The following is a 22467-nucleotide window of genomic DNA, read 5'->3' as shown; positions in this document are numbered from 1 at the left end:
TACAGCCTGTTGGCGGCGCGCTCCACAACATCCACCAGGTCTGCATACACGGGGCAGGGTGGCTGAGAGGGTTCAGGATCTACCTGATTATAAACCTCCTCAGCCATCTCCTGCTCGTCCTGAAGAGCAGCAACTGCAGGAAACCATTGGTGCCTGCAGTTCGCCCTCGTCAGCCGTCGAATCATTTGAGAGGTTTACAGGACTCTCAAGATGATCGATGAGCTCTATCTGGAACCCATGATGCAAGTCGCCGCTCTGCCTCGGCACGAGCGGGCCCACGCGGACCAGACGTTGAACCCCCTTCACTCGAGAAGAGGGCCAGACGAGAGCGGAGCGTTTTAAGAGAAAAACGCTCACAGTTCACACAGAGGATTCCCTCGAGAACCTCTCGTGCGCGCTCTTCTCCCAGGCAGGAAAAAACACACTCGTGTGCTGTACATTTCATTTTCTTACCGTTTCATTGAGTATCGTTTTCAAACAGACAGTCCCTGAAGACGATGAGATGATTTGTCATGTTTGCAAGGCGCCCTTTTATACTTCCAGGTCGCACGTTAATCATTCACGCTAATGATTCACGGGCTGTCGCCGGTCAATAGGATTGACGTGATTTGATAGTGATTTCAGACACCTGTCACGCCTGAGGCGTTCCCCATAACGTCGTTGACGTGTTGTTGAGTTCCCTTCGAAAGGGAACTGGAAATGTCATGGAATCAGTTGCACTTGTTGTGTTTACATCAAAAGACCAACACAGCCTGGTAATTCTTGATGGAAGCAAGATTAGCAGGGATTAGGAATGTGTTGTCATCAGAGAAACAGCTCCGTTCGTCCTCCCTCTGCTGAGAGCCTATGAACTTCTGCCAGAGTCTTTTAGTAATCATTTATACATCTTTAGAGACACAATTAAGGTTAAGATCCCCCCTGAGTTAATAAAATAAATATCAGAGTATATGCAGAGATATAATCTTTATAAATCCATTAGGGCCTCTTTGTTTAACTCCCAAAGGGGCTGTGGCTTAATTTTCCCATGTCGGAGGCTTTGGGTAATGTCTTTTTAATGACACTATCCAGGATCCTGTCATGAGCAGGGTCATCAAACAAATCTCCCACCCTCTCTTCCTCTCGCTCTTTGTCTTGTCAATAGCTACATAATGTTAATATTCAAGTCAAAGAGCTTTAGCAGGGAACCATACAACTCCCAAGGGTCATAGCTCATGTACTTCCCGTGTGTACGCTGAATCACAAAAGTAGCCGGTTGGAAAGCAAAAGTTACAGAATCACCCGGGCTGTGCCAAAATCTCCATTTCAAGTGTGAATTTGACTTTGAATTGGCCATTTTATTTTTAAAATAAAAATTCAAATTAAACATTTCAAATCACATTCAAATTCAAATTGCAATTAGGTATCTGGTTTGCTAACTTAATCAAAGATTGTATGTACAGTATACCAAGATGGTTTACTCATAGTGCTATGAATGGGAGAAAGTGCAAGGTGCATTACGGATGAATAAGTCCCGCCTTCCAAATATAAGAGCCAATCGGCAATTGGTAAAGTTTTCACATCATTGCAGCTGCTGTTAAAAGCTCCGGTTCTCATAGAAACAATCAGTGTCCTAAGATGCTTGGAACTACACAGGTAAGAAATGTATGTGTCATTTCATGCTGATTTAAAATGTTTGTATGTTATTCAAATAATAATAATAATAATAATGTGGAAATATGTTAAATAAATTTGAGTTTGGCATTTCCCCATTCAAGTAGATAGGAACCGGTCTTGCATGCCTGAAATAGTTGCCAAATATTGTCGCTGACAGTACGTATTTTCCTTGAAAGGTACTTTGCTTCAATTCAAGTTGAATTAATGTATTTAAAGGCAAAGGCATTCTCAATTCAATTCAGAATGGCGCATAATTGAGAAAAACAGAAATCGAAGGCACAGACACCAGTAAAGAGATTGCATTATATTTCCAAAAATATATGTACAGTCTATTACAAAGATTACAAAGCAAAAAAAAAAAAAAAAAAAAAAAAAAAAGACATAAATGGTCTATAACAAGAAAATGTCTAGGTTAATTACCATACAGTTTTTCAGCTAGGGAAAATACTTATTTTTTTGACCAATGAATACTCCATACTCTTGTCACAAAAAATAAATAATAAATCAACAATTCATTTGTACTATACATTTTTCCAACCTAGAAGAGAAAAGAAAAAAATATCTTTCAAAATGGAAACCTATTAGCTCTCTTTGGTCCTAAATGAGAAATGATGTACAACTAAAAGAGTGAGGGTGAGGATAATCAGCTGCATGTGAGATAGAAAAATATAGTGCATTTTCAATGAGCTCACTACAGAGTACGTAAGTGAAAAATGGAAAAAGGAAACAGAAAAACAATTATAAATAAAATATACAAGTTTTACAGCTGGAACATATGCAAATTGCTCTCTGGCTTGTGATTACTCTGACACAATCAACAGTGCTGAACTCTTTGGAATATTCCACTTCACTTTTGTCTAGATGGGCTCTTGACCGTCTTTTTAGAAGTCTTTAATACCCTGCTGCACCGTGAACTCAATCAATCCACAGCACAAACTGTCTTGACCGAAAACTCCGCTACTATCAAACCAGAAAAGTTAGAAATGGCACAAAGCAGAAAAATTGACAGATTTGTCATTGACCCGTACGGTGGCCTCAATGTGGGATTGATTGAATCCAGGCGTTAATCTCAAATTGGCTCAAATTGCTGTCTCTACAGGGGCCCCGGATCCGAACGGAGAGGGTAAGGGACTGCGAGGGGCCCCGGGAGGCCGGAGTGTGAGATCAGAGTGCTCGGGGAGGCTGATCTGAGTGACTGCAGCTACTGCCGAAGCTCAGGAGGTTTGTGCTGACCGAGAGCCTTTCCGCTCGCATTCAATTCAAAGGCCTGGCGTGGGCTCAATGCTGAGGTTAGCGAGATGGAAGGATAGCGGATCGGAGTTGGGCCTCAAACCAGGGCACAATATGATCCATGAGAGATGCACACACAAACCATCTGGGTTCACAATGGAGACGCACAGTTGATGCCTTTTTTGAAGCGTCAAACGTTAGGCTAAATCCTCCAGTGATGCTGCGCTCCAACGGCTCCGTCTTCGCTTTCTTTCTAATCAAGAAAAATGCCACATGTTGGCACGGCTTTTGTGGTTAAAATGGCATTGGCTTCCGAAAATAATGTTTTTTTTTATGTTTGAAATGTGTCACATTAAGGTTTTACAGCAAAAAAAAAACATACTTCAGCTCAGCTGAATAAAATGGTAGAATTCTAAGGCAGCCCAACAAATCAAGCCTAAAAATTTACAAAGTACTCCTTAAAGTATTTAACACTATTACGCGTAACATTTAATTGTCAACGAAACATTCAGTTGAGAGTGGAAGGCTGTTTATGGCACGAAAACTTTACCGTAAGCATCAACTTTGAGCACAGAATAACAAAAGAGTGGAAGAAACAAACCGAAACTTGCAGTCTAGGTGATGAGATCCTAGTATATAAATTCAACAACTCTCTTTGATCAAATTTTACAGAACTGCTTCTGATTTCCAAGCAGTATATGAGTAAAAGTCTATACAGCACCTCAAATTATTGCTCATATTTGTCAGTCTCTCCCCAACACAACTGTGATCTCACCAATAATCTAAAAACCTAAAATTAAGAGCAATAGTTGACTTGTTTTAAGGCAGTATTACTCCTTTACACCACAACATTGTATGATTTTAAACTCAGTCACCTGCTAGGAAACTGACCCTAAACACAAATGAAACTGTTGCTGAAAATTAAAAAAGCCTCATTTTGTTTTTTCTTCATTTTTGTGTTTCTTTATGGAAACATGTATTTATGGTAAATAATATCAATATTAAAAAGGACACATTCAACAACAGCACTGATAAATCCATTCATGTGGTAAATATAAACTTATAAAGAATATTGCCACCGAAGTAGTTGTTCTTACATTAAAAAACTCCATCACCAATTCTCTTTGTACTAATTCACATCTGAATTGTCACGTAGGATCATAAAATATACCTAACTGTCTGTTCGGGCTGGTATAAAACACAACCAGCCATCCTCAGGAGCTTCATGTATCCAAGTGGTGGGATATTTCTGCTTGATATAAAAGGGCAGGTCGGCCCGAGTCTCTGCCAATGCTTCAGTCTGCTGAGAGCTTCATGTAATAGTGCTGGCTGGAGAAGACAAACCTCCTCTTGTCTACTTTCAGCCTCTGAATCGGTCTCTTTCCCTCCAGATGAGACGTTTTACCCTGTTGTCAGTTCTGTAACACAATCCGAGAAAACAAGCTAACACAAATCAATTGAGTAGAAGAGTAACGTACCACATTGTCTTAATGTGGATATTACAAACCAAAGAAAAATAAATCTCTCCAAATTCACTCCTTATGAGCTGGATTTGCTTATTTTTATATTCACCCTTGATTTAAAAAAAAAGAAAGCAGTGAAATCTATAGCAACTATGAGCAAATCAACCTTTTGTGACGATAAAGTCCGTACAAAGCATAAAGAGCCTCTCAAACGATCCAACTCAATGACGTGAGGAGTTCTTTAGAGCATCCAGAGGAGCGTCCATGTAGCGTCCTCTCTCTCTCTCTCTCTCTCTCTCTCTCACATGTTTGCTTTTTCATTGTCTCTCCGTCTCTTGGTTTCCAGCACCTGCACCAAAATCCTTCGCCAATAACAAAGGAATGATTCTGTTCTGCCAGTTCTGGAAGGTTAATCTCACCGGAAGGGTGTGGAACGTTTTTTTTTTTATTTGTTGTTGATTTATTTTTTCATATTTTTTGCCGTGTCACACACTTTACGGTGATTCCTGGAGAGTTCTGGTTCATCCGACCGGGAAGGACTTTGGACCTCCATCACACTTGAATACCCGTCCCGTGAAGATGCAGCATCTGGGCTCTCATAGTCTGTATACTGCTCATGATCTTCTTCTGATGGCCCACCAAGGAGATTCCCAAACTCATTACATCCCTAAAGCAGAAACACAACGTTCATAAATCACAGCAATGGAGCATGAATTGCCTGAGAGGTATTTCATTACCAAAGCAAAAGGAAACTGAGAAAAGGCCATATTAACTACAACACGATGTGTCAGAGTATGAGTCAAAGAGGTCTGATTAAAATTCAGTGCAATGTCAGGATCGTATTGTGAATGAGAGCTGAGGGTTGAAATTACTCCTAGAAAGATCATGCATTTCTATAGAGCGTGACAGTGTGTAGGAAAGATCACAGCAAAGCGCTCTTACTCGATAGTCATTCTAGCGACAGATTCGAGCGAACTGTAGCCGGCAGCTGTGAAGTTGTCCACGTATCTCTCCATCTTGATAGCTTCCAACCACTCACTGACCAATCGGAAAGAGGTGAAATCTGGAGTGTTCTGGTCAAGCAGTGGGCTTATGGGTCTGAGGAAAAGGAAGAGATATATATGAGTGTTATAATGGCACAGTAACATTATTTCTTAGTACTGGTATATCCTACTGTTGAGAGAAAGAGAGAGAGGGGGTTGGGGGGAAATTGGATATTTGACTGTACATGAAGTTTCCGACTATTTGTACATTTAGATTGCAATTGCTGTAATCTAACATCCGCAACAAGAAATTGATTGTAAGTAGTATTTTTTTTTTTGGTATTGAGAATAATGAAATCTCAATGATATTCAGCCGTCAGCTCTCATTCACAATAAAATATTGTGCCAATCCTAACTAACATGGATTTTTGTATTCACATTGTACTGATTTAGAGAACTTGCTTTGCATTGCTTTGTAACAGGAATGATAAAGGACAGTTACGTGGGTTTCTTCCCAAAGTTTTAAAGGTCATATCTTCAATGTGAGACACAGATCCTGTTGTGATTGTAAACACACTTCCTCAGACTAATACCACACTGAAGGCTGGAGTTCCCACAAGGCTTTAAAGTTTCAAACACTCATTATGACAATTGATTTAAAGTCCTTGTTATCGAACATAAAAACATGGAGGCTGTTTTGCTTTATTGATTCCCCGGGATTTATCTTTCATCAGTAAGCCCTAGCGGATAAATCAAATGCTGGACAGATGGAATTGTTCGCAAATTTACTCGCAAACCTATAAAAGGGATGAAAGACATTGCAGTGAGGTGCAGGAGTATAAAACATAACAAGCAACTTCCACGCATCGTAAAAACAAAGCTGGTCTGTGAATGGCATCACTTTCTTTGAGCAGAGATAGATAAAGCCGGGCAGTAAGGAAAAAAGAAAATTTGAATGGGCGTCCTCACCGCGTACACGTTCCCATCGGCGTTTTTAAGGTGTTAGGGTTGCGGATCATTTTGTCCAAGATGCCGACGATCTGGTCGAATTTGGGTCGGTCTGCTCGGTCTTTCTGCCAGCAGTCCAACATGAGCTGATGGAGGCCAGGAGGGCAGTCCATGGGGGCGGGAAGACGATAACCCTCCTCTATAGCCTTTATGACCTGCAAGATCAAAATGAGGGATGGAAGATTAGAAAAGGTGAAAGAAAACCAAGCGGTTGAGAGACAGAGGTCAAAACGAGTAGCTTAGCCATTAGCATCCAGAACAGAAAGTACACAACGCCCTGCCTGCACCTCCAGCTCTCTACTTGTATCCCTCTCTCCACTTGCTCATCCTTTAATCAGGACTCTGTAAACAGCTGCTTTGCTGGATAAATCTGTTGTGGTTTACCTCCAGCATTACAAACTACAACAGAGGAAAAGCAGGCTAACCAGATGTGATTATTCTTGCACTGGTTATTGGAGGGTGCCTGAACGCAAAGAAAGGGTACCACAAGACCTGGATGTGAATGAAGCAAGCGCACTGAAAGCTGTTTGTCCAACAGCTGCTTGTGGCAATCATACTATCATACTATCACATGGTTACAGTTTAAACCAAGGATGAACACATTGTTGCCTGGGTGTCTGTGCACGTCATGGTGTATGAATGCTAAGAAATTATAATAATAAGACATTTTTCTTGAGCACCAAATCAGCAATGATTTCAGACGGATCAAGTGATACTGAAAACTGGCTGCTGAAAGTTTAGCTTTGCCATCACGGGAATAAATGGCATTTTAAAATATATTATTACAATTTAAAATAACTCTTCTTATATTTGAATATATCACAATATTATTGTTTTTACTTTTTGCTGTAAATTAGGCTTCTTTCAAAAACATTTAAATAATAGTACCAACCCTACACTTTTGAACATTAGTGTGTCTGTATGTTTCAGTAAAAAAATGTGGAAATACGATTATTGTACAGAACATGGGCTCACAACTAGCACCTAAATTGATAGAATTATTTAAATCGAGTCGACTAAACTAAACATAGATTTGGCTTGTCCAGATCTATGTTTTTCCTCCTTGTCTACTCCCAAGGAATAGTAAAAGCAGACTGTATATTTTCCCCAAATCCTCATCTGCCATCTCGTCGTGTCTCTCCAAACCAGGCTTGAGCTACGGAAAGAAAAGTGTCAAAACAGAAAGAGTTGAAGAAATGTAAATATTTCCTTCTTTTTTAGCAGCCCTCAAGGAGTTGTTCGCCTCCTTCTCAAAAGGGTATAAAAACATCTGACGTTGAGGCCTGACAAGTATCAAGACTCCACTGAGGCGAATGTTTGAATGCACAAAATAATAACATTAAAGACTGATACTAGCTATTCACTTCCATGAAGAGCTAACGTTTGCTAGGGAGCAGAGAATTTTAAGTCATCATTAGTTTCACTGATACAGAGCATTGTACACACGACAAGTGCCTACATACAGTGTCGGATTAACAAAACTTTCCCTCACACATATCATTAGCCGTGACCATATCTGAATTTCCATCCGGTTCAACTTGAAAACCCTGCACGAATGTGATCAGAATGATGAACGGCACTTTGCTGTCCCAATTTCTTTGAGACAAAAGCTCAGCACGCAGATCGTTCTGAAGGTTTTGCATGGCTAAGCAGATATCTTTGAATTGATTGAACTCTACTAATGATGAATTTGGCACGCATTATCATTTCTCATTATAAAGGTTGAAAGTGTAGCAGAATACAAAAAGGAATTCTACAAGCAAAACACTCCATTCCTTTCCGCAGATCCATTAAACCTTTTTATCCTCAAAATGTATCATTAAAACAAGGTCACTCCTGACACCTGTGTTGATATCCAGCTAGAAAATTCAAAGTGTCAGGCGTGCTTAACTGTCCTGATACTTGAATACCTTTAGATTATGTTCACGTTGTAACTAAGGACTTTTAATGCAAGCCGTGGTTTTACAAGACCATAAAGTAAGCTTACACTAACAAGAGACTTCTATTTTCTGCTAAAAAGTGCCTTGATGAAGTACAAAGGACATTGAAAAACTTGTAGTTTTCCAACAGCATGAAAGACGCTTGAAGGTTATCAAATGTGTATAATGGTGGCATTTAGGGATGTGATGGTGCAGAAATTTTCTCACCGGTGTGACAACACCTGTAATATCGGTATCACCAAGGTGTGGGGGAGTTTTCTCTCTTTACCACCTCACTTTTAAAATCGCTTATGAACGCCTGTGCGGAAGTGCGCATTTTACTTTCGCCTTCGATTTAGGGCCTATTCAGAGGCAGCATTTGCATGAATGGTGGGTTCATTATTTTTCTTAATGAAAAACACAACAACTACAAAATCACAACTAACCCTATGCAGGGTCCCTATTAGCATTGGGTTTAAATCCAAAATACATTTGTTTTACATTGCTTTTACATTTCGCGTTGAAACCAAATCTTCCACCATCGCCTTGTCAGTCAACTCGCCTCACTTTCGTCACATGATAAATTAAATCTGACTCCTGTTGCTTATCTGTGCTGTGACTCTCATTTGGCTAGTTTAACCTATAGTGTCCATTCTCTAACTGAGCTAAATTATTTTTATTACTATAAAAAATCGAAACGACGGTGGGGTGCGTGCCATGGTGAGCAAGTGATGTAACCGCTGTGTGGTTGAACTAGGGGTTGCACGACACTGATTTCTGCTAGTCGGTTTCTTATCAAAACAATACTCGAGTTACTCGACTACCAGTGGTTCATGCTACTGTAAATGAAAAGACATGAAATAGTTCTTATCAATAAACATTTATTAATTCATTGCCTAATGCAACAATTAGACAGGGAAACTCTCAAAACATAATAAGGACATTACATATTTTAATTTTCATGTAACCGAGTAAAGCCAAATAAATAGTCGTTCTTGCCTTTCATTTCAGACGCAGTGTCCGCTTTTAGGGGCCGTTTACATGCGCCTCAAGTTTGTTATTTCAAATGTAGGCTCGCGGCAAGGGTGCTCATGATGGAGGCGACGCGCATGTGGTGCGGTGCGCTTGTTTTTCCAGACGCACCGATGCATCGGCGAAATGAAAACATCTCAACTTTTCAGAATGCCGCAAGCGCACCGCAGGTTATGTGACAAAAACCAGCCGATCACCTTCGGCCTTTCCGTAACATCATCCACAGCTCAGCTTATGCAAGGGCTAGAAATCAGTAAATCCTTTGCTGATACAACTTCGTCATCATGGAGAGCGCAGTTCATGGTTGCATAGCAACAAAAGACGCCATGGGAGCGCACACACTTGTGGAAAGAATGAGACAGCGCGCTTTCCACGCATTTATAGACGCAATATGTGAACAGCCCCTTACAGAGAACGGCCCCTTACAAATTATACGATATTTTTGTCATCCTTAATGAAATACTTCCACACATCTGATCTGTGGTGTCTGTTGGTGATGTTCGCCATTTTTCATTTATGGTAAACGCACGCTTGAGTAGTCGATTGTTTCCGACAGCGCCGACTAGTGGTTGAAGTAGGTCGATCTCTCGACTACTCGACTAGTCTATGAAAGGCCTAGGTTGAACACTGTGTAACGCCGGTAAAACCGACTGTTGCGGCATTAATAAATACGAATCATTGTAGCAGGAATTTAAATCATGATGATGACAGAACCTACATATGCCTTCAGTGCAGTGATGACTCGTGAATTGATATTGTGATGATGACTGGCTAATTGACTGATCATCTGTTCAACTTATATAGGCATGATTTGAATGAATAAAACTAAACAGGTTTAGCATGAATAAGTAAACTTTTGTACAGTATATAATACAGTTTATTATTGCAGTATATTGTTATATAAAATATAATACAAATTGTATATAATACTATAATAAAAGTTGTACTCATTTTATCATTTTGTGTGTAATCATTTTATATGTATTTTTTATTATATTATATTATATTATAGTATACTGTATTATGTTACATTATATTCCCATTTCCAGAACCATTTGGTTTAATGTATCTGTACAAAAACTGTAACTTACATCTTGATTGGACATGTCCCAGTAAGGTCGTTCCCCGTAGGACATGACCTCCCACATGACAATCCCGTAGCTCCACACATCACTAGCTGATGTGAATTTACGGTACTGGATGGCTTCCATTGCTGTCCACCGAACTGGGATCTTGCCACCCTGTTTAGTAATGTGTAGATTTTTAAGAATAAAAATAAAAATCACTTTCAGTACACTCTGCATCAACCAGACAAGAGTTAGAAAATATTGTATTGATGTTCTGTAAGATTCAACCATCACAATGCACCACAAACAGTATCTATATTTATACAGCAAGGATTGATTTGTTTATTCTGAGAGCGCCTTGGGCTTCCAAGGCAGGTACAATGAGACAGCAGCTTAATTGACTCACCGTTGTTGTGTAGACAGCTTCGGGATCGTCGTCAATCACTCTGGACAGGCCGAAGTCGGACACTTTACATACTAGATTGCTGTTGACAAGAATGTTTCGCGCCGCCAGATCGCGATGGACGTAGCCCATGTCTGAGAGGTATCTCATCCCGGCTGCGATACCACGCAGCATTCCCACCAACTGAATCACAGTGAACTGCCCATCATGTTTCTGTGCAAACACAAACAGAGAAACGTTGTCTATCCATCACCACCACACAACAGACACATGCTCCATCCACCACGTGGTGTGGGGGGGGGGGGGTCCTGACAGTAACACGGCCTGAGAATGAGCAATGGAATGGTAAATCGCAGTGGGTGTAATGAACAGAACAGAAAAGATATTGTATTCACTGACCAGATTGTCTAGGGTTGGTTTATACGTACCCTGAGGAATGCATCTAATGAGCCATTTTCCATGTATTCAATTACTATCATGACTGGTTTTCCTGAAAGAGCAAAGAACAGACTCCATTAAAGTGAAGTGCGGCCAACGCACACTGTACAAAAGCAGTAATGAGAAACAATTCGCAGACAATTCTACAACACCGGATTCACTTTAGTCTGACGACAGAGCTTTTCATAAACACTTTTGGAATGTACACCCGCCAAAAATAATAATAAACGACCCTGAGCCACAAATAATTTTATCCAAAATTACAAGATCAAATCATAACAATATGACTTCACAACTGAGCTTACGGTAAGTCATAACTCTTCAGAATTTAGAAGATTAATAGTGCACCATTAAAGTTCAATTTCTGTCAGACCAAGCAATACTTTGTCTTGTTTAAATGTCATGTAACTGCTTTAGTCTAACTGATTTTGCAAAGTCGGACTAACAGACCTACATAATGGGATTGTAGCTTTGCTTCATCGGACTACAATTGGCCTTGTCATTTTGTTTGATGTGTATTTACGATTTAAAAATATATAAAATGTCAAATATATCGAATAACATGCACTACAGTTCAAATTATGATCAAATACTTTGCATGCACTTCAGTATGTTAGTCAGCACATCAAAATAAGGGCTTCTTTAAAAAAAAATTCAAATCATTATGATTTAATAATCTTGTCATGCTTTAAAGTGAAACTTTTAATTTGATATTACTACAAAGTGCACTTTTTAAAAGTGTATTTAAGGATATTTAGAAACAGTCATGAAAGTGTACTCTCTTTAAGTACACTTCTTTTTTACAAGGTAAGGACGTCTTGCTAGTTAAGAAACCACATCCAGTATTCAAAGCATATGCACGTGATGAACTTCCCACCTCTTGTGACGACACCCTCCAGATGGACCACATTCGGGTGATCAAACTGGCCCATTATGCTGGCCTCGCACAGGAAATCCCGCCTTTGTTTTTCAGTGTAGCCTACTTTCAGCGTTTTTATGGCCACCGACACGTCCCTCTTTCCCGGCAGCTTCAGTCGTCCACTGCACACCTCTCCAAACTCTCCTGTGAAACACGCAACCACCCGCAAGCTGAGTTCAAGAGATCCGGGTCAAATTTAACACCGTTACCTGTTCCGATGGTGCTTAATACATATCAGTCATGCAGGCAGCAGGATTCAACATTATATGATGCTATGCATCGGTACACAGAGGAGTGCAACCAAGAGAGCAGATAATTGGATATGCTATATAGAGGACACGCTAACACACTTATACGGTTTGTAAGTAAAAGGGATGCGGCAGCAATTCATCAATGGTGATGCATTTATGTGCATCCTGGCCTTAAGAGAAGACATATTAATTATAAACCAATCCTACAGCAGCGCTATCAATAACATGAGGCCAGAGAGATGCTCTGGCCGCTATCGAGAGTGTAAATATTTGGTTGTCATTGTGATAAATGAGAGAGGTGAGTGACTAAAGCGAGGCAGCGGAGAAGACAAGAGAAGAGCTCACCTGCGCCGATAACCCTCTCAATCTTAATGCAAGAGGCATCCAGCTCCTTCGCAAACTGATGGACAGCCCTGTTCGGGTCCTCATAGGTTTCAGGGTCAATGTATGTTTTGGTGCCTGGAAATTTAACTGTAGAAGGGTAAGAGGATTACTGTTACGATTAAATATGCATGCCACACACACACACACACAGAACCCTTGATGGACGGATGCGATTACTGGAGGGTAGAGACACGGGGCTGTGGGCTAAACAGCACACTGTGATGGAAGATAGCATGTCAAAAGGTCTCTTTCATCAAATAATAAAACCTATGCTTTTATTTTTCCACACATATTTAATAAAAAACGCTATTACATTTTCTTGTTAACCTTCTCACAATGGAGCCGAAAGGGTATTAGCCATATAGCATGGCAGCAGCATACATAGCTGTCACTCATTGGATAATGGGTTTCATAAGACCGAGCTATTGTTGGAATTTCGAGAAAGAATGTTCCACTGCATTATGAAACAAACATTAGAGATTTATTATTATTATTATTATTATTAATAATAAATATTTAAATATATATATAAAAGATAATATCTAAAAAACACATATAATAATTATGTTTTATTGATAATATTAATAATAAAACAATATTAATATTAATTCGTTTATTAATACCATGGATGGAATTAATTATTAATTGTAACAATTATTAAAACATTATATGTTAATAATATTTTGTATAAAGCACTAATTATATAAAAAAATTATAATGCCCAATTGGCAATATTTGACTTTATTTTATCCATATGCAACACTTTTTATTTAAAGGCCAATTAATGTGTTCGCCCAGTCTTACTATCAAATCAAATGCTATAATTACATTGCTACCTGTCAACTTCAACATTAAGCTCCACTTAATGAGATGCAAAAACTAATAGGCTACATCATGCTGGGATGAAAACGACTAAACTGGACTGTTGTTAACGAGTAATTAAATTACTAATTTGCAACAAAAGCAATGCTGAGGAACAGGGAGAGAGCTTTTTCCTGATATCCCCCAGTTCCTTCAAGGCAGTGTCGGCCTACACGTAACATAAGCAAACGGCATTGTGCTCCAGTCATATGCAACGGCAGCAGATATTTCACATCTTGTCGCCTGCTATAATTGCTTCGTCCATCTAAGTTGTCAGTAAATCTGATAGAATGTGTTTATCACTGCTGCCCGCACAACACAAGCAACAAATTGGGCGTACGAGTACAATGCTTGCCTTATCTGCCTTTTGTCAAACCAGCTAGCATCTTGTGGTTTTGCGTAGCTGAGCAGGTTCTCTTTATAAGCAGATGTTGTCTGTAGTGTCTGGTGCTGTTTTTGGTAGGGTTGCACGACGGCGAGAATATGGCAAGCTGTAAACCTCAGCGTGTGGGCAAGAACGCTAGTGAGATTGAGCTGTCCCTGAACAAGCAAGCTGTGCCACCTTGAACCTTTGTTTCCAAATCAGCAGTTTGCCTACAGCACTGATCATTAGCAGAGCAAGTCTAGGGAGGCCGTTGCCAGCGTTATCTCCAGGGGCTTCATTAGGGACTGCTGAGAGAAAACATCTCATTGGCCGAGAGGCCTGGGCGCAGGGGTTCAGAATCCAGAAGTCAAACACCTAGAGGAACATCTTAATGCTAAGAGGTCTTAAAGTTCTCTTTAGATGAAGATCTGGTGATGTTGTGATCATGTGATCATGTTTCTGTAGGGTTATGGCCTAGCTTTACACCATAGGCAATGCTAGACATGTAATCTGTGATCATAGAGCATTGACTGTAGCTCTATACAGTTATTGGCAGAATTTGATTTTGCACACATTTGAATTCTGTGGAATAGTTTTAAACATGGCAATGTGCATAATAATCTGATCATATCTGGATGTTAAACTGTTTAAACATCTCAAAAGCCCATAATATTCTCTCCCATTCTGATTAATGAAACTTGTTCATGCATTTTTTTTTTTACATCTGGACTTGACTACTGCAATAGCGTTTTTTGCTGGGCTACCAAAGAGCTCTATTAAACACTATACAAAGAGTTCAGAATGCAGCTTAAACACTCAGACCCCTTCCTTGCCTGTAAGATTCAGAATTGAATTCAAGATCCTCTAATTAGTTTTTTAAATGGTAATGCCTCAATATACCTTTCTAATTGGTTGAATAAAAATACTCCTGTAAGATTGCTCCGAACATCCAATGGTAATTTTCTGGTTGTACTAAAACACAGCTAAAAATTGGTGAGTCAGCCTTTAGTCATTTTGGTCCCAAGCTATGAAACTAACTTCCTGACAACCTACGCGCAATTGACTCACTATGCCCTTTTTAAAAGTATCTCATAACACATTTGTTCACTAGGGCCTTCCTTGATTTTTCTGCAATACATTTTTGTTGCAGTTTTATTATCTTATTTCTATTATGTGAGTACATGTGTTTTTCTCTTCTGTGAATGCACACATGCATTTATCTTCTGTAAAGCACTTTGTAAACACTGTTTTTAAAAAGTTCTAAAATAAATAAAGCTTTACTTACATTTAGTTGTTTAGATCATCAACTAGCATTAATTTAAAGAGATGGCCACAGATTAGTATTACAAAGTTAGTACTACAAAGTAGCATAGATCAGGGTTATTATCACTAAAGAAGTAATTCATCACTGGATAGTTGGGCTTTTAATAAAACCTATTCAATAAAAAGTCATTAATTAGTAAATGACTAGAGAAAACAGAAAAGGAGCTGTGGCGTTTCTGATTGCCAAAAACTTCAACACAAAATGCACTTTTGATTTTGGCATTGATCTGACTCTCCATAATTGGAAATTTGATCTGTAGTTTTAATGTAAGCCCTAGAGCTGTCAAAATTTAGCCGTATGACACGAAACATGTAATTTTTTGCCATCCAGCAAACGTTTGACTACTCTAAAAGAATACTCTAAAACTACTATAAAACTACTATAAAACTAAAATAATATAAAACAACTATACAAATGGTTTACCATCATTTTAATTTCTCTTTTTGCTAGCTAAAAGCATTAAACTAAAATTATCTCTGTATTTGAGTATTTAAAGGAAAAGTTCTAGATATTTCATAAAAACTGGAGCATATGAGAGGGTACAGCTGTTATGGTTGACCAGAACATGATCAATGATGTACAGCATGGCTCAGTCTTGCTCCTCTCCTCCTGCAAAGTTTAGTTCCCATCCTGCTTTAACACACCTGCCTATAATTTTCAAGCATGAGCCCAAAGACCTTGATTAGCTGGTTCAGGTGTTTGATGAGAGTTGGAACGAAACTCTGCAGGATGGTTCTCCAGGAGCGCGGCTGAGCACCACTGATGAGCATGTGTATAATGAGCTGGTGAAAGCCGCCACTCACATTGAAAGTAGAGCTCCTCGTCCCCTTCCTGATCGGCCTTACTGTAGCCACAGTGTCTATACAGGGGAAAAAAGAAACTAATTAATGGCCTGCAGTCACCAGACATATAATTTCAAACATAACAGGGCTATGGAATGTTAATCGAAATGTTTTTCTGGACACAGCATGGAACAGGAATAAATGGCATTTCTATTCCATGAGCTTCGACTTTAAAATTTAAAAAATATATATATACAAATAAATTATCTGCAATTTCTAGAAATTATATTTCCAGTTGATGATTGAGAATAACTAATGCATTTTTAATTGAATACCAAATCATTCAGAGCATTCAGTAACGATGGACATGCAGGAGAGCAATGCGTGTTTGTGAAGGGTTGGGAGGACATGGGTATCAGTGACAAACATCATGAGTGAAGTTTTCAGATGGAAAAATACTGGCATTCTTGGTTCAACAATGACAAACAGGTACAAAAGTGAGAAGGGAGGATTCGCAGCTGTGAATCCCATCCTGGGTGTATGCTAACAGCATGAGCTAGTGAGGGGGAAATGCATCAGAGGTCACATTTCCACAGTGTACAACATGATGGTGGGTGGGTGGGTGTGATCACACGCTAGTGGGCGAGGGTGTGAACTCCACAGCTATGGTGGCCTTTGAGGGAAAGAAAGGCAAACTGAGAGAGCTTACGAGACTCACAGTAGCGGAGAGTCAATGGGGGCCGCGAGAGCGTACCTTCTCCCTATGATGAAACCAAACACCATGAAGACCAGGATGATGGTACCGGCTACTGCCACCACCGCAATGATTATGACTGGATTCTGCTCACTCGATATGACTGTAGCTGCAATTGAAACACAAACAATAAAAGATTTTAACTGCAGTGCTATAAGCTTAGTTTATAAAATATAGGGATTCAAAATATATCTGTACCATATTACAATTTGTTTTTAACATTTATTTATTGAATTAATTGTTTATGCTCATTTCTCCTATTTTTACACTCAGGTTACATTTTCTATCATCTAACTCACACTTAACAACACTGTTAAATGAAATCTTTATCAAATCTCAAAATGAGTATCCATTTTCATTCTGTACATTATTATGTTGTAATGCCTACATTTACTTGTAGCATTTAAAATTACTGGTTTTAGTGTTTCATTTTAAATTTATTTGAACACAATTGTTTAAAATTTTAAATATAAGTAATTTACAGCTTATTGGAATTGGCCAGAATTTTAATTTTGGCAAAAGGAGAAAGCAGGATAGCTTAAAGCAAAGCTTCATTGAAAAATCATGGGACGGTTGTAACCCCCTTTCCGTCCTCTCTCTGCTGCAGGGAGGGGCTGGCTCTATTTTAGGGTCTCGCTGAGTGCACGGTTCTACTGTTTCTGAAAGTGGGCTTAATAGTCCCAGATGGTAATACAGTGGCCTGCATTTGAAACAATGACACATTCAGGTTGGATTGTTTCACGTTAGGTTTGTTTCTCCGAATCGAAAACACTGTGCTCATTGACAAACTGCAGAGGGAACCGAAACATCTTATCGAAAATACACAATGTCTTAGGAACAGTCTGGGTCAGAGATTTTATCTGGAAGAAGCTGGACCTTGCTTTCAGGTGTAATCGGATAGATCATAATGCCAAACCTTGGTAAACTAGAGCTAAACTAGGAGGCCAATTAGCAAAGGTAGATAACAATCACATACTGTTTTGCTCACCAGATCCAGTGGATTCTTCCTTGGTGGTGACCTCTAGTCTTGGTCCGAAGGTGCCGTATCCCGCAGCGGTGAATGCTCGAATCTGAAAGACGTACGCTGTGCTTGGCTTCAGATTATTGACTGTAGCTGAAGTGGACTTTGACTTCACGGTGGAGTAAATGCGATCCTTCTGGTCCTTCAGGTTCAAAAGAAGAAAACAAAATAACAATCTTGTCACAGGGTATCAAAAGCACAAAATTGTACAAATTCTTTATAGAGGGGGGTTACGCTGAAGTGTTTGGCAGCGAATACTGGAGCATTTGGCCCTTTTCACATGTAAAGAGTTCAAGCAGAAGCAATATCACAGTTTTTCATCCGTAACCTAGGTAACCAGAAGCAAGCTGTTTGCGAGGAGCTGGTGCTTCATTTACAATTGGAATGTCAAAGAGAGCTTGAGGAAACACACCCACACAGACTACAGCTATATCCCAATTGACATGCTATCTGTACTTCTATGTAGTAGGCTAGTTTAAGATTAGAGTGTCACAGTGTGTTGACAATGGTATGCAAAAGATGTATGAAGGTGTTCTATTTTTAGTATATATATAAAAAAAGAAAATTCACTTTTTTTTATTGTCAACTTGTACAACAAAAATGAAGCAGTTTGTACTGGTTCTACTACCACAGTAATATTCAAATGTTTGAAATTAATTCTAACGAAATTAATTTAGCTATATGCTTTCATAATAATCATCTACCTGCATGTCCAATTCAACTTCATAATAAAACAGATAAAATAAAAATACATTTAGAGTTAAATAAAGTTGGAATTGTGGCAGTTAATATTGTGAGATAAATACACAATTACAAGATAATGTCACATTGAGATAAAGTCACAATAGTGATATGTATATGACAAAAAAAGGAATTACAAGACAAAAGTTGCATTTACATGAAGTACAGTCACAATTATGAGATATAAACTCACAATCACAAGGAAAAAAGTCACTAGTGTTAAAAATGTTGGGGTCAGCAAGGTTTTTTTTTAAAGAAAGAAAGAAAAGAAAGAAAGAAAGAAAGAAAGAAAGAAAGAAAGAAAGAAAGAAAGAAAGAAAGAAAGAAAGAAAGAAAGAGGTATTTTAAATTGTAATATTACACAATGTTTTTACTGTATTTTTAAAAAAATAGTCGGGAGCATAATAGACACAAAAAACATATATATATTTTTAAATCTATATATATATATATATTTTTTTTTTTAAATATCTCTATAAAAAGTATATATTTATGTTAAGGTGGAAATGTTTTTCAATACATGAAACTGATTCAAACCTGCATCACCTGTGTGAACGCCATTATGGAAGCTTATGTGTAGCAATATTCAATTTGAAATGTAATATGCAAAATTATTATGAAATATGTAAAATGACAATGCAATATGTAAAATGGCAATATATTTCTGTATTTAAATTAACATTTTCCATTACATTTGTGCAACGTTTGGTGCAAAATGAAAATGATAATTCAATTATATAATTTACATTTGCCATTTCATACATATGTTTTAATATGTAAATTGAATACATATTTTAACGCTTTCTAAGTTGCAAAATTAAAATGAAAATGTATTAAAGGAATTTTTAGATCTGTTTAAAATGTTCAGGCAAAAACTGTAGCAAAATGATCATTTAAATTTTATTTTTCTTAATTGCATTTACACTCACAGTTAAGACACTTGCGATTGCATTTTCATTAAATGTCCCGCAATGAATGTAGCAAAATTCAATGTGCAAATTGAAAATGCATTCCGAGCCGATCACGCCCCTGCCCCGCTCCGCCCCGCCCCCTCCCGCTCTTGTCAATCACTGCATCAAGGCGGGGCTCGGCAACATTTTGAGGTGTTGGAAGGAAACATGGCGGCGGCAGAGCTGATACCTTTCTTTTACTGTCTATGGCTGATACGAGCGTAAATTTACTGGCAGATGAAGGGAAGCGTGAACAGAGAATTTGTAGTGTTTCCGAGGATTATTACACGTTTGCAGGTGATAGAACGTCTCAGGTTACTACTGTAACCATAGTTCCCTGAGAAAGGGAACGAGACGATGCGTCACTTGACGCTTTGGGAACGCCCCCAGCGTGCATGCGTCTGAGCATCAATGTCAACTAGTCCAATGGAAAGAATGAGCGTCACGGGCGGGTGACGTCATGACCAGGAAGGGATAAAGGCTCACCCGGTGAAACGCGGCATTAGCTTCAAAAAGTCGAAGCAAGCCGATCACAGGGAAGCAGGAAGTATGGCAGGGTGACGCATCGTCTCGTTCCCTTTCTCAGGGAACTATGGTTACAGTAGTAACCTGAGACGTTCCCTTTCGAGGGAACTCGCGATGCGTCACTTGACGCTTTGGGAACGAGAATACCCAAAACGCCAGAATTCCAAGTACCTGAGTGTCAGTCTGTTGGAACTAAGCACTAAGCACCTGAGAACCTGGGGCAGCATCCAGGTCCAAACTGTAAAACCTGACGAATGTGAGCGGTGAGGACCAGCCTGCCGCATCACAAACGTCTTGGAGGGAAACCCCAAATAACAAGGCTTTAGAGGCCGCCATACCCCTCGTTGAGTGAGCTCTGACCACCAAGGGACACGGATGGTCAGAGTACTCGTATGCAAGTGAAATAGCCTCGACTATCCACTTGCTAACCGTCTGTTTAGAAGCAGGAAGACCCTTCTTAGGTGATCCAAAGCAAATAAATAACTGGTCGGACTTCCTCATAGAAGATGTCCGATGAACATAAGTATCCAGTGCTCGCACTGGACACAAGAGGTTCAGCCTTTCCTGGTCCGCAGATGTAAAAGGAGGAGGACAGAAAGCCTGCAGCACGATAGGCCTCGGAATCAAGGTCGGCACCTTAGGGACGTATCCCTGTTTTGGATATAAGAATGCCTTGACCATCCCCGGTGCAAACTCAAGGCAAGTGGGGGAAACCGAAAGGGCCTGAAGGTCTCCAACTCTCTTAAGGGACGAAATAGCTAGCAGAAAGATAGTCTTAAGGGTAAGAAATTTCTCTGAAACCGAATCTAAGGGCTCGAATGGAGCCCTAGACAGGCCTTCTAGTACTAATGCCAAATCCCAAGCTGGCACCCTAGTGCGAGTTGCAGGCCTCAGCCTCAGTGTGCCACGAAGGAAACGTGTAATCAGGGGGTCTCGACCCAACGATGTACCCCCAACCAGGGCGTGGTAAGCCGCAATGGCCGCCACGTAAACCTTAAGTGTGGAAGGACATAAACCTGACGTAAAGCGCTCCTGCAAGAACTCGAGTACTGTGTTCACAGAACAGTTAACCGGATCCCACTGATGTCGGTGACACCATACAGAAAAAACTTTCCATTTCAGCGCATATAGTTTCCTAGTAGCTGGAGCTCTGGAGCTTAGGATGGTCTCAGCAGCCTCAGCTGAGAGACCACTCTCTATGAGTTGGGCCCCCTCAGAGGCCAAACCCACAGGTTCCAAATCTCTGGCCGAGGGTGAAATATTGTGCCCCCGGCCTGAGACAGAAGGTCTCTCCTGATCGGGATCTCCAAGGGAGGACCGTCTAAGAGATGGATCAGGTCCGCAAACCAGATCCGACTCGGCCAGCGTGGTGCTACAAGCAGTAGGCTTATTCCGTACTGGCGGACTCGTTCCAGAACTCCTGGGAGCAGAGCAACAGGGGGAAATGCGTACAGACGTAGCCTCGGCCACGTCTGCACCATAGCATCCAGCCCCAGGGGGGCTGGGTGAGTAAGGGAGAACCAAAGTGGACAGTGCGTCGTGTGCTGAGACGCAAACAGATCCACCTCTGCTTGGCCGTAAAACTCCCAAATTTTCTCCACCGCCTCGGGGTGGAGTCTCCAGTCCCCTGGCCTCAGCTCCTGCCTCGACAGGATGTCTGCCCCCACATTCTGGTCCCCAGGAATATACACTGCCCTCAGGGAGAGTACCTTCCCCAGAGACCACAGGAGGATCTGGTGCGCCAGTTTGCAGAGCGGACGCGACCGCAGACCCCCCTGACGGTTCAGATAAGAGACCACTGATGTGTTGTCTGTTCGTACAAGCACATGATGGCCCCTCAGGTCTGGGAGAAACTGTCTCAACGCATTGAAGACAGCCATCATCTCCAGGCAATTGATGTGCCACGAAAGATGATGACTTTTCCACAGACCCTGAACCGAGCGGCCTTCCATTACCGCTCCCCAGCCGGTGAGGGAAGCATCTGTCGAGATCGTAACACGATGGCAAAGAGCTCCCAATACCGGACCCTGGGTTAAGAACCAATGTTTCCTCCATATAATTAAGGCACGAAGGCACCGCCGCGTGACCTTGATCATACGAAGTGGGTTTCCCCTCGGGGAGAACCCTCTGGTCCTTAGCCACCACTGTAAAGGTCTCATGTACAGCAGGCCAAAAGGAATCACGTTGGACGCTGCCGCCAAGAGACCCAACAGTCTCTCGAACTGTTTCACAGTGCGTGACTGGCCTAGCTTTAGCTCTTTGGTGGCTGTCAGGATAGCAGCTACACGAACGGGCGATAGAGTGGCCCGCATCGTCACTGAATCCCATACCACACCAAGGAAAGTGGTTCTCTGTACTGGAGAAAGAACACTCTTCTTGGCGTTGAGCCTCAACC

General features: G+C 40.4%; 1 protein-coding gene across 8 annotated transcripts in view; it reads right to left on the bottom strand.

The window, feature by feature from the left end:
* Nucleotides 1–1944: 1944 nt before the first annotated feature.
* epha7 (eph receptor A7) overlaps nucleotides 1945–22467 on the bottom strand; it is an 88431-nt gene continuing 67908 nt past the window's right edge. Inside the window, exons 7-17 of one of the 8 annotated variants that reach the window (XM_077220265.1) lie at nucleotides 17812–17998; nucleotides 16836–16944; nucleotides 16103–16158; nucleotides 12712–12837; nucleotides 12074–12259; nucleotides 11187–11248; nucleotides 10762–10971; nucleotides 10380–10529; nucleotides 6299–6492; nucleotides 5289–5444; nucleotides 1945–5013 (exon numbers count right to left, since the gene is read on the bottom strand). In XM_077220265.1, the coding sequence (XP_077076380.1) occupies nucleotides 4899–5013; nucleotides 5289–5444; nucleotides 6299–6492; nucleotides 10380–10529; nucleotides 10762–10971; nucleotides 11187–11248; nucleotides 12074–12259; nucleotides 12712–12837; nucleotides 16103–16158; nucleotides 16836–16944; nucleotides 17812–17998 (1551 nt within the window). In that variant the 3' untranslated portion in view covers nucleotides 1945–4898. Of the gene's footprint in view, nucleotides 5014–5288; nucleotides 5445–6298; nucleotides 6493–10379; nucleotides 10530–10761; nucleotides 10972–11186; nucleotides 11249–12073; nucleotides 12260–12711; nucleotides 12838–16102; nucleotides 16159–16799; nucleotides 16945–17811; nucleotides 17999–22467 lie in introns of all 8 variants that reach the window. The other 7 variants (XM_077220266.1, XM_077220261.1, XM_077220263.1 and 4 more) reach the window with 7 other exon arrangements.

Source organism: Siphateles boraxobius, unplaced genomic scaffold (assembly GCF_051911475.1).
Source record: "Siphateles boraxobius isolate OS27281-9 unplaced genomic scaffold, OSU_SipBor_1 8, whole genome shotgun sequence".
NCBI classification, from domain to species: Eukaryota; Metazoa; Chordata; class Actinopteri; order Cypriniformes; family Leuciscidae; genus Siphateles; species Siphateles boraxobius.
This window is presented reverse-complemented; position numbering and strand designations above follow the sequence as displayed.